Raw genomic sequence first — 12,713 nt, 5'->3', positions numbered from 1 at the left:
ATTAGATAAAATCTTTAAGTAATGAAAAGTCAAACTGCTCTTTCACTTCCTGTTTCATTTCATCTTGTCCTAATACCACCTTTGGTTAGAAAAGAAGAATTAAGTATTTTGATTAATGTGTTGCACAAGAGCAGAAAGACAGCACTGAGAAATGGAAAGGATATGGTTTGGGGAGTGAGAGTGCCCTGGATATGAAATTATGAGAAGCATCTTTTACATGCCAGACACAGCGATAAATGTCAGGCACACATTATCTTATGTGATTTCACAGCAACCCTAGTACTTAATAGGTAGTATTTTAAGAATGAGAAATTGATACTCGGGCAAGTTAAGTGAATAGCCTAGATGCTGTATTTCTTGTCAGAAGTAGGGAGAAAAAGCTGTGACTGTGCTTTATTCCACAGTGGTCATGAGCTGTAGAGAAACCTATGTAGGAAGTAAGTGGTGATTGTAGTGTATGTGGCATGTGATCTGTAGAGCAAAGAATTTTACATCCAGTATATCTTTTCAAGGTCTGCAGTGAGGAAGGAATTATTTTTCTTGGTGTGCCATGAAATCTGAACTTATTTTACTAGAGAAGCACACTGTTACATGTGGTATTTAGGTTCCAGATACATTATTGATTGTGACTGGTCTGAAAAACTAATCATTTATGATTCTGTTTCTTTAGGAGGTGGATCCTAACTTAAAAAAAAGCCATTCATAAATCTGGGTTTGCTATGTAAAGAAATTCGCTTTTGGGGCTTCCCTGGTGGCGCAGTGGTTGAGAGTCCGCCTGCCGATGCGGGGGACGTGGGTTTGTGCCCCGGTCCGGGAGGATCCCACATCCCGTGGAGCGGCTGGGCCCGTGAGCCATGGCCGCTGAGCCTGTGTGTCTGGAGCCTGTGTGCTCCGCAACGGGAGAGGCCACAACAGTGAGAGGCCTGCGTACCGCAAAAATAAATAAATAAATAAATAAATAAATAAATTCGCTTTCAAACTTTAAACTCATAAATCACAAGGGTGATTTCAATTGTATTACATAGATGCATGCTTTTATAGAATTTTTATTTCATTTCCTGCCTATTTTAGAAAAGGAGATTCTCATTTATTTATGTCTGCATTTTTAAATCATTGACTTTATTGTATTTATACACTTATTTCTCTCAGATCAAACCCTTTGTTTCTAAAAGACAGCAGCTTTAACAAAGAGTTGAATAGTCCCAGACAATTTGTGGTATGCTATTCTTTAGTAGAATGTTGAGCAGGTAAATTGTTAAAAAACTGTTTTTGTGTTAACTTTGTGCTCTTCATTTATGCTGGTCTTTTTCATTTAACTGATGTGTCAAGCCTTGGCTACACTGCCTCTATATATTAAATAATTGTATTTTTACAAAAAATGTTTTATTTTCCAGACTTACTAAGACCTTTTGGTCAATGATAGTAACAGCCAATGGTTAGTCATTTTAATAGGCAGTTACCAACATGGGTGCAGTGAAAACTTTACAGATATTTTTTATGTGGTCCAGTGTGAACATAGGACCGTATGTTGCATTTTTATTTATACCCCAATACACAGAATAAATTATGCAGTGCTTTCCTTCCATACAGTTATAAAGGTTGTATACCTACCTGCACACTACATTAAAGGACTATCTTAATGTTTTTTGAAAGAACTTTTTAAAACAATTGCAGACTTACAGAACAGTTAAAAGTTGAATATCAAGATTTTTCCCCCCAAAATATATGAAAACAAGTTGCTTACCTGATGCTTCATTACTCCCAAATATGTTAATACCTGTTCCTACTAAAAGACATCTGGCTACATCACTACAGCTATTCAAGTCAGCATTAACACATTACTATTATTTCTACTAATACAGACACCATTCAAATGTTACTCCAATAATGTCCCTTATGACAAAAGGATCCAGTGCAGATTCACACATTGCATTTAATCATCATGCCTCTTTAGTTTCTTTCAATTTAGATCAGTTCTCCAGTCATTCCTTGGCTTTCATAACCTTGAATGACATTTTTAAACATCATAGTTATTTTGTAGAAGTTCCCTCAGTTTGGGTTCGTCTGATGTTTTCTTGGACTGAGACTCAGGATATGCGTCTTTGGCAGAAATATCACAGAGGTGATGCTGCGTTCTCATTGCATTCTATCAGGTGGCATCTTTTGATTCATCCCATTACTGATGATGTTCACTTGATTAAGGTGGTGTCTGTTAAGCTTCTCTACTGTTAAGTTACTCTTTTTGTTTTCCTCTTTGTAATTAATACATATTTTATGTGTGGGAGGGGGATACTTTGAAACTAAGTATATTTATTCGACTTTCAACTTATTCATTGATTTATTTATATCAACATGGACTCATGTTTTACAGTTTTATTCAGTGCATTATAATCTGCTAATATCTTGTTTAAGATTCAGATTGTCTCCATTTTGGCCAATGGGAGCACATTCAAGATGGCTTCTGTGTCTTTTTACATGTCCTTCTCATTCATTGGGTACTTCCTTGTGTAAGGCATAACAAGATATTTCAGGCTCATCATGTACTTTCCCTGCCCCAGTCCTGGAGTCATCCGTTTCTCCAAGGAAGACTGGTTCTTTTTAATAGAAATAATATTTAGAAGACATGATCTGAGCTATAGGTATATTCATTGCTATTAGACTGTCACTATTAGGTGTCACTTTTCCTAGGCCCTCTCAGCGGACATACATGTATATATATTTTGTTATGCATTTCTTTTTTAAAATTTATTTATTTATTTTTGGCTGTGTTGGGTCTTCATTGCAGTGCGCAGGCTTTTCATTGTGGTGGCTTCTCTTGTTGCAGAGCACGGGCTCTAGGTGCATGGGCTTCAGTAGCTGTGGCATGTAGGCTCAGTAGTTGCGGCTTATAGGCTCCAGAACTCAGGCTCAGTAGTTGTGGCGCACGGGCTTAGTTGCTCCGCGGCATGTGGTATCTTCCCGGACCAGGGCTCGAATCCATGTCCCCTGCATCGGCAGGTGGATTCTTAACCACTGCACCACCAGGGAAGTCCTGTCATGCATTTGTTCTTTTTTTTTTTAAACATCTTTATTGGAGTATAATTGCTTTACAATGGTGTGTTAGTTTCTGCTGTAAAACAAAGTGAATCAGCTATACATATACATATACCCCCATATCCCCTCCTTCTTGCGTCTCCCTCCCACCCTCCCTATCCCACCCCTCTAGGTGGTCACAAAGCACCGAGCTGATCTCCCTGTGCTATGCGGCTGCTTCCCACTAGCTATCTATTTTACATTTGGTAGTGTGTATATGTCCATGCCACTCTCTCATTTCATCCCAGCTTACCCTTCCCCTTCCCCGTGTCCTCAAGTCCATTCTCTATGTCTGCGTCTTTATTCCTGTCCTGACCCTAGGTTTTTCAGAACCATCTTTTCTTCTTTAGATTCCATATATGTATGTTAGCATACGGTATTTGTTTTTCTCTTTCTGACTCACTTCACTCTGTATGTCATGCATTTCTTAATCTCTGTATGTTGAAAACCATGAGTTCACACCAGTATGTCTAGTTCTAATCCAATACCAAAGAGTTCATTCTGCACATTTGTAATTCCTTCCTCTGACAGTGAGAAACCTGTCTTCTATTATCTTTAATGCTTTTTATTCTTTGGTCAGTCTCCTTAAAAGCAACCGTTTTCCATCTTTCTCACATAACTGCTTCTCTCTCCTGCCGGGGCTCTGACTCCCCTTCTGGGCTGCCCCTGGCCCCACAGGGATACTCCTTACCTTGCTCAGGCTCACACAGCCCCCCCAAGGGCTGCCCTCCTCAGCCCATGTGAACACCATCAGCCTGCTGTGCTCTGACACCCCATACCCTGCTGTCTCTCTGCTTGCATTTCCATCTCCCCAGGCTCTGACACACTGTTCTGGGTCACCAAATGTGTGAATGGTCCCCTCGCTACTCTCAAACTGACTCCCGTGGCTGGACCGCCCCCTGCACTCTTCTTAATTTCCCTGGATTCGGACACCTCACTTGGGCAGCACCGCACACAGATACCCTCCTTACTTTACCTGGGCCCCTCCTCCCCACGCCAGGCCGGCCACTGAGCAGAGACCCCTTTTGGGTTCTATATTCCCCATGTGATCCGTCCTCCTCAGCCCCTTCAGGCTCTGATTCCTCATGCCAGGCAGCTCTCCCACTCACCCTCCTTACCCTGACTGGCCCCAGCACCCAGCTCTGGCACACTACTGCTTCCTGCCCACCCCCTGCCCAACTCCTGGCACAGATACCCATTGTGGTGGACTCCACATAATGGCTTACACCTGAGTTGTTCAGTAAGGGAAGGGACAAGGGGAAAGGTCAAAAGGGTTATTATTAAATTCTTATCATAAAGTTGTGCCCTGAAGTGTTTTATTCAGAGCATCACTTTGCTAATTATTATAATGAAAATCAGAGCAAAAAGTAGAATTTGACAAACAAAAATCACTTTATTAGGATGTTTTTTAAAATACATGAGTTTACTTATATGCCCTGAACTACCTCCATTGATTAATTACTTTAAGATCAAACAAGAGATCAAGAGACTAAAAGTTCCATGTCTACTCCAGGTGATAGCATGCTGTAAACTATCAGTTTAATATCATCCTGTCCTGACTGCTTTCTTTTATTTGATTTTGTCATTGAATGCAGTCATTTGAGCAGGATGAACCTTTACATATGTTCTTACATAAAGCAAAAAAAATTGTAAAAATAATCAAAATGTATAATAATGACCTGAAATAGACATATATTTATAACTTGACTTTTTTCTCGTTTAAATAGAAGAGTCTTCGTTTTGGCTTCCCTTGTATGGCAACATGTGCTGCCGATTAGTCGCCCAACCAGCTTGTATGGCTGAGGATGCCTTTGCAGGATTTCTTAATCAGCAGGTTAGAGAACTTTAAATATCCTGCAACAATTATAGCTCTAATTTTGATCTTAATATCCTGGCAGTTGTTTGGCATTCTGAAATTGTGAAGTATTTTTTTTTTAATAAAGTCTTCTCTTAAATGACAGTTCTCTCCTTGTTAGACATCAAATGTGGGGGGAGGGTGCAGCTGGGAGTGAGAAGGTAGGGAGGGGGAGGGGTCTGATGCAGTTTTGATGGCTAAGGGGCTACTCTTCCAGGTTCCTCGGCTTCATTAATAGCAGTAACAGGATAATCAGTACCAGAGGACTCCTTGTGGAAACTGATGAGGACTGCTCAACACCTTTCACATGAAGGCCTTTCTGGCCGACAGCTTTTGGCACAGTTTAGGCCTCTGGGCTTCCAAAGCTGCCTCTGTGCCACCTACTCCTAATTTATTTATAACCATAGTTATTTGTATTCAGTAAATAATTAATTATGGGCCTCAATGGATCAATAGCTTTTTAAAAAAGATTCCATTAAGAGGAAAGAAAATTTGCATTCTTACAGGGAAGTCAACATTTTCCAGTGTTCTGAGAACAGTAAGGGAATATTTTGAATATTCAATTATTTTGAATATTCAGTTATTTTTATACTTTTCCTGCGTCATTACGTGAATTGCTGTGGAATTCCAATCACTAATTTTTAATAGACTAGCTTCTCTAAAACTGCACTGATTTATGATTTTATGTATATAAAAGTTATGTGATAATTATTACCTCTTTTGCTTAATGCTTTTGAGAATTCCACACCTTTCTTCTCTGATACAAACTTACTTTTTTACTTTGGGCTATTGACTTATTGTATAGTAAATTAATGGGTAACTCTATCACATTAAAACATTTCAAAAAACTAACTTTGCTAATTCAAGTATTTTGTTGAATTTAGAGTTAAGATGATAAATAATGATTTAAAGTTGAGAGTTTCTTGATTTTTCTTTTTCAGCAAATGGTAGAAGGTCTGATTAGTTGGAGAAGGTTGTATTGTGTTTTAAGAGGGGGTAAACTCTATTGTTTTTACACTCCAGAAGAAATCGAAGGTAAAGTGGAACCAGCTTTGGTAGTGTCCATTAACAAGGTAAATAAAATGCTATTTTGAAAATAAAGGTATAACATTTTGTGAAGTTTGTTCTTTTCTATTACAATTCACACTGTTGTCATCTTATTTACAAAAAGGGAAGGACTGCTAAAACTAGGTTAGTTCGTAAAGATATTCTTATTTTTCTTTCCATTTATAGAGCTTATCTGGTAAAGGAAATACTATATATTTCCTCCGAAAACATAGTAATTGGAATCTATACTAGCAAATAGATTTTAAAGCAGAGACTGTAACTCCACATTAACAGGGTATTTAAATTTTTTAGGAATTTATTTAATTAAGAGATTATAAAAACATAAATTGTTAGCTCATGTTAACGATGATGCTCTTTCTAGTTAATACTTAAATGAACCCATAAAAAGAAATTCCTGAGTATACTTTCTGATTTCTTATGGGGCTAATGGGCAGTTGTTCAACCTTCTGCCAGGACAAGAAAGCCTCACATTCTGTTTAGAATACCACATACACATAAATATACTGGTTTGATACAAAGGAAATTATAAAATTTTAGTTAGAAAGTTTTCACCCAAAAATCTGTAGGAAAAGTTTTCAGTCTAAGGCAGGCTTATTTTCTTTATCTCACAATCTTAAATTTGTTTTCATCTATCATCCAAGTCTAGTGTTTATTAGAGGATTTTTGTCCCCTCTTTTTATAGCATTCCTACTCTAGAGTTAAAATGGCATTTCTAGAGTAGAATGTCATGTTTTCTGCCTATGGACTGCAATTAATCGTTTTAGTTTTTTTACTTTGCTTACCTTCAGAGTGGTTGAAGTGAAGTATATGATAAAATATGAGCCATCACATCTGTTAACTGTAAGATACATGTTCTACTTGCCTTTAAGTTATCTTTTGAGGAAAAATGTAAAGTTATATGTCCTGAAAAAACATGTAGATGCTGGTCTGCTAGTGTATAAGGATTTAGTTAATTTCTGTGATCTTTGCAATAGTAACATTTGATCTGTTTCTATCCTGCTTTTAGAAATGACACTACTTTTTACTCAAAGGAAATCCTTCAGTGAGACCTTTTTACTATGTAATTAAGTCCACTTAATTTGTCTGTTTTGTGTATAAGAAAGATTAATGTTGCTCTTAAATAATATACCTCAGTATTATAACATAGTGAATTTATTTTCATTTAGAAAATTAGGTTAATGAAAGTATAATTTTATTATTGGAAAATTGATACAATTTTTTCATTGTTCTGTTTTGTTTATGCAGTGTTCATTCCCCCCCATAGTCTTTTGAAAATTTCAAATGTACAGAAAAGTTGAAAGAAGAGAAAAGTAAAACCTGATACCCATCACCTAGATTCTTCAGCTATTAACATTTTGCCACATTTGCTTTCTCTCTAGATAGTTAAAAAAATTTTTTTTTCCGAACCACTTGAAAGTAAGCAGCATACAGCATAACATTTCTTTCCTAGAATATGTCAGCATATTTCTCCTGAAAACAAGGACATTTCTTTCATAACCATAATATTATTATCACACTCAATAAATTTATTGTTGATAAAATAATATTATCTAAGATACAGAGCAAATTGCCCCAGTTATTCCCAAAATATTCTTTCTTATTTTTATTTTTTGTTTTATCCAAGACCCCATCAAGGGTCACAGATTGCATCTGATCACTATGTCTTTTGTTTCCCTTTTACCTAAATTGTGCCCTTCTCTTGCCTTTTTTTTTTTTTTTATGACACTAACATTTTTGAAAAGTCCAGGCAAGTCCCCAAATCTGTTTTTGACTAATTGTTTCGCTAGATTCATGTTAAGTATTTTTGGCTGGAGTTCTACATAGATGATTTTGTCTAACCTTGTTTTCACTAGGTAGTAAAAATGGAATCCTACCAATTTTTTTCTTACATGATGCACAATGGAATATGGATAGCTGTAAACCAAATTAAAATGTAATCTAAGCAAATGATATTTTAAAAGTGTGATTTTAAAACAGTCTTCAAAGTGTTCATTTTACCTATCTCAGCCCTTTAAGGAAGGCAGAGCATGTAGGTCAGCCCTGATTTACAGGTATCTTATTTCTGTTTTACAAGTGACAAAACATACTCAGAGATCAGATAGAACTTGTTTAGCTAGTAAGTAAAATTATATGGCTTACTCTTTCCTAATGGGTAGAAAAAAATAGATAAAAATTCATGGATTGTTTATCTGTTTCTTCATAGACATACTGCAAGACAAGATTTGGAAGGCAAAATTAGACTTTTCCCTATCTCCATATCCACTTTGTATCAGTTTTGAAAGTAAAAAGTAACTCTGAAATGAAGTTCTGAGTCCAAAGCCAAGTTACCTGTAGGCAATGACTTAGGCATGTATTGAATCTTTACCATTTAAATTTAAGAGGACAGTTATAATAGAACTCCTCTGTTATTGTAGTCAGTGCATCTGTATTTTCTTATTTGATGACAAGAGTCTAATTCCAGAAAACTAGTTAACAGGATCTACATGGCCTGACTAAATTGACCTTTTTCAATTGACTCATTTTTCCTTGTGGTAATAAAGGTGATGGCCTGGCAACCGATGGGATCCTGTAGTCAATCGACTCCATTATTAAGATGACTGAAATCAGCGTACCTAGAAATCCCAGTGGTGGCTCCACTATTGAGCTTTACAAATTCACAGGAAAATGGTTTGTCTAGTAATTTGTATAGACTCGACCTTAGACTTGGCGGGACAGCGTGGGCTGTATTTGACCCTGAGGACTGATGACATAAATATCTCTTCCATCAAATATGACTTTTGTCTAAACTACCAAAAAGAATTTTAATATTAAACCATGAGGTAAGGTTAGGGTTGGGAAGAATAATATAATTTAGTTGCTTATCTCAAAGATTAAACTGATGACAAAGTGTTACATTCTGTAGCTTTGCGATATTTCCATCTTAATTTCCTCCAGTGCCGATTCCAGCACTGATTCCTGTCCTTTCTCTTCAGAAACTTTTCCCTTTGCATTTCCTACTTCTTTTTTTTTTTTTCATTTTTATTGGAGTATAGTTGATTCACAATGTTGTGTTAGTTTCTGCTGTACAGCAAAGTGAGTCAGTTATACATATACATATATCCACTCTTTTTAGATTCTTTTCCCATATAGGTCATTACAGAGTATTGAGTAGAGTCACCTGTGCTATACAGTACGTCCTTATTAGTTATCTGTTTTATATATAGTAGTGTGTATATGTCAATCCCAATCTCTCAATTTATTCCTCCCCCTCTTTCGTCCCTGGTAACCATAAGATTGTTTTCTACCTCTGTGACTCTATTTCTGTTTTGTAAATAAGTTCATTTGTACCATTTTTTAAGATTCCACATATAAGCGGTATCATGATATTTGTCTTTCTCTGTCTGACTTCACTTAGTATGATAACCTCTAGGTCCATCCATGTTGCTGCAAATAGCATTATTTGATTCTTTTTTATGGCTGAGTAATATTCCATTGTATATATGTACCGCATCTTCTTTATCCATTCAAATGTCAATAGACATTTACGTTGCTTCTGTGTCCTGGTTATTGTAGATAGTGCTGCAGTGAACATTGGGGTGCGTGTATCTTTTTGAATTATGGTTTTCTCTGGGTATATGCCCAGGAGTGGGATTGCTGGATCATATGGTAGCTCTGTTTTTAGTTTTTTTAGGGAAACTCCATACCATTCTGCATAGTGGTTGTACCAATTTATATTCCCACCAACAGTGTAGAAGGGTTCCCTTTTCTCCACACCCTCTCCAGCATTTACTGTTAGTAAATGTTTTTGATGTTGGCCATTCTGACCATTGTGAGATGATACCTCATTGTAGTTTTGATGTACATTTCTCTAATAGTGATGTTGAGCATCTTTTCATCTTTTTTGGCCATCTTTGTCTTTGGAGAAATGTCTATTTAGATCTTCTGCCTATTTTTTGATTGGATTGTTTTTTTTTTTTGTTATTGAGCTGCATGAGCTATTTGTATATTTTGGAGTTTAATACTTTGTCAGTCACGTTGTTTGCAAATATTTTCTCCCATTCTGTAGGTTGTCTTTTTGTTTATGGTTTCCTTTGGTGTGCAAAAGCTTTTAAGTTTCATTAGGTCCCATTCGTTTATTTTTATTTTCATTACTCTAGGAGGTTGTTCAAAAAAGATCTTGCTTTGATTTATGTCAGAGAGTGTTCTATGTTTTCCTCTAAGAGTTTTATAGTATCTAGCCTTACATTTAGATCTTTAATCCGTTTTGAGTTTATTTTTGTATATGGTTTAGGGAGTGTTCTAATTTCATTCTTTTACATGTAGCTGTCCAGTTTTCCCAGCACCACTTATTGAAGAGACTTTCCTTTCACCATTGTATATCCTTGCCTGCTTTGTCATAGGTTAGTTGACCATAGGTATGTGGGTTTATCTCTGGACTTTCTATCCTGTTCCATTGCTGTATATTTCTGGTTTGGGTCCAGTACCGTGCTGTTTTGATGACTGTAGCTTTGTAGTATAGTCTGAAGTCAGGGAACCTGATTCCTCCAGCTCCATTTTTATTTCTCAAGATTTCTTTGGCTAGTCAGGGCCTTTTGTGTTTCCATACAAATTGTACAATTTTTTTGTTCTAATTCTGTGAAAAATGCCATTGGTAATTTGGTAGGGATTACACTGAATCTGTAGATTGCTTTGGGTAGTATAGTCATTTTGATAATGTTGATTCTTCCAATCCAAGAACATGGTATATCGTCCATCTGTTTGTGTGTCATCTTTGATTTCTTTCATCAGTATCTTATAGTTTTCTGAGTACAGGTCTTTTGCCTCCTTAGGTAGGTTTATTCCGGTATTTTATTCTTTTTGATGCAATGGTCATTGGGATTGTTTCCTTATTTCTCTTTCTGATCTTTCGTTGTTAGTGTATAGGAATGCAGGGGATTTCTGTGTGTTAATTTTATATCCTGCAACTTTACCACATTCATTGATGAGCTCTAGTAGTTTTCTGGTAGCATCTTTAGGATTTTCTATGTAGAGTATCATGTCATCTGCAAACTGTGACAGTTTTAACTCTTCTTTTCCAACTTGGATTCCTTTTATTTCTTTTTCTTCTCTTATTGCCGTGGTTAGAACTTCCAAAACTGTGTTGGATAAAAGCGGCAAGTGTGGACATCCTTGTCTTGTTCATGATCTTAGAGGAAATGCTTTCAATTTTTCACTGTTGAGGGTGATGTTTGCTGTGGGTTTGTCATATATGGCCCTTATTATGTTGAGCTAGGTTCCCTCTATGCCCACTTTCTGGAGAGCTTTTTTTAATCATAAATGGGTGTTGAATTTTGTCAAAATCTTTTTCCACATCTATTGAGATGATCATATGGTATTCTTCAATTTGTTAATGTGGTGTATCACATTGATTGATTTGTGTATATTGAAGAATCCTTGCATCCCTCAGATAAATCCCACTTGATCATAGTGTATGATCCTTTTAATGTGTTGTTGGAGCATTTCCTACTTTTATCTCAGGTTTCCTTTGAGCCCTTCCATTCACCTGAAAACTTCACTCTTAATAGTAAATGCCACTGGTCTCGTTATTTAACTATGTCAAACACCATCTCAGTCAAGAAATCTGTTTGTTACTTCTAAAAACATGACTGTTATCTAATTATATCTTGTATTAAAGTAATTTTTACTTATTTTTCTCAGCTTATAAGATTATTCAAATTTATAGAAAAGTTGAAAAAAATACTACAGTGAACACTTGTATACCACCCAGATTTAACTGTTAACATTTTGTCATATTTGCTTTATCTATTTTTCTTTTTTGGGGAGGGGTTTAAGCACTTTATATTTTATTTAATTTTTTAATCAGCTGTTATGGTGGTATGGTTTACATAAAATAAAATTCACCAGTTTTAAGGGTACAGTTTGGTAACTTTGACAAATAATATACAGTTGTGTAATCATTACTATAATCATTATTGGATTATAGTTTTTTAAATCTTTTTTATGAGAACATTAAGTCTACTCTCTTAGAAAATGTTACTTATTCAATAGTGTTATCAACTATAGTCACCATGTTTTACGTTAGATCTTTGGACCTTATTTATCTTATAGCTGAAAGTTTTGTTTTGTTTAGCTGCAAGTTTATAAGGTCTCTTATCTATATTTTTTGCTGAGCCATTTGAACATAAGTCTCCAACATTGATAATTCATCCCTGAATACTTCAACATCTTCCTTTTAAAAACAGGAGCCTCTCAAATTATATAAATTTATATATATATATAAAATTATGTATATGCATATATATATACATAATTACAATACCATTATCACAGCTAAGCAAATTAACAGTAATTCTCTTATATCATCTAATATCCAGTCCATAGTCAAGTTTCCCCGTTGTCTCCAAAATGTCCTTTTAGCTCTTGTTTTCAATCTAGGACTATTCAAAGCTTGTGCATCCTTTGTACTTCTTCTAAACTGTAAATTAGGTCTAGGGGCTTGATTAAATTCATTTTAAACATTATTATGAGAATATTTCATGGATAATAACAAATACTTTATGAAGAATTCTGTTCAGAGGCATATGATGTCAAGTGTCTTACTATTGGCAATGCCAGGTTTAATGACTTGGTTAAGGTGGTTACCACTAGCTCTCTCCACTATAACGGTAAATTTTTGTCTTTACAATTAGCAAGTCAATGAGGTGATGCTTAGACATAGTGTGACTATCTTTATTGTCCA

The 12,713-nt window shown here is 35.8% G+C and overlaps 1 protein-coding gene across 1 annotated transcript in view; it reads left to right on the top strand.

Moving 5' to 3' along the window:
• Positions 1-12,713, top strand: part of RTKN2 (rhotekin 2) — a 76,870-nt gene that overhangs the window by 51,535 nt on the left and 12,622 nt on the right. Inside the window, exons 8-9 of the mRNA XM_029200874.1 lie at positions 4,800-4,906; positions 5,869-6,000. Of these exons, the coding sequence (XP_029056707.1) occupies positions 4,800-4,906; positions 5,869-6,000 (239 nt within the window). The remainder of the gene's footprint in view (positions 1-4,799; positions 4,907-5,868; positions 6,001-12,713) is intronic.

This window comes from Monodon monoceros, unplaced genomic scaffold (assembly GCF_005190385.1).
Source record: "Monodon monoceros isolate NGI ecotype Baffin Bay Population unplaced genomic scaffold, NGI_Narwhal_1 Super_Scaffold_4, whole genome shotgun sequence".
NCBI classification, from domain to species: domain Eukaryota; kingdom Metazoa; phylum Chordata; class Mammalia; order Artiodactyla; family Monodontidae; genus Monodon; species Monodon monoceros.
This window is presented reverse-complemented; position numbering and strand designations above follow the sequence as displayed.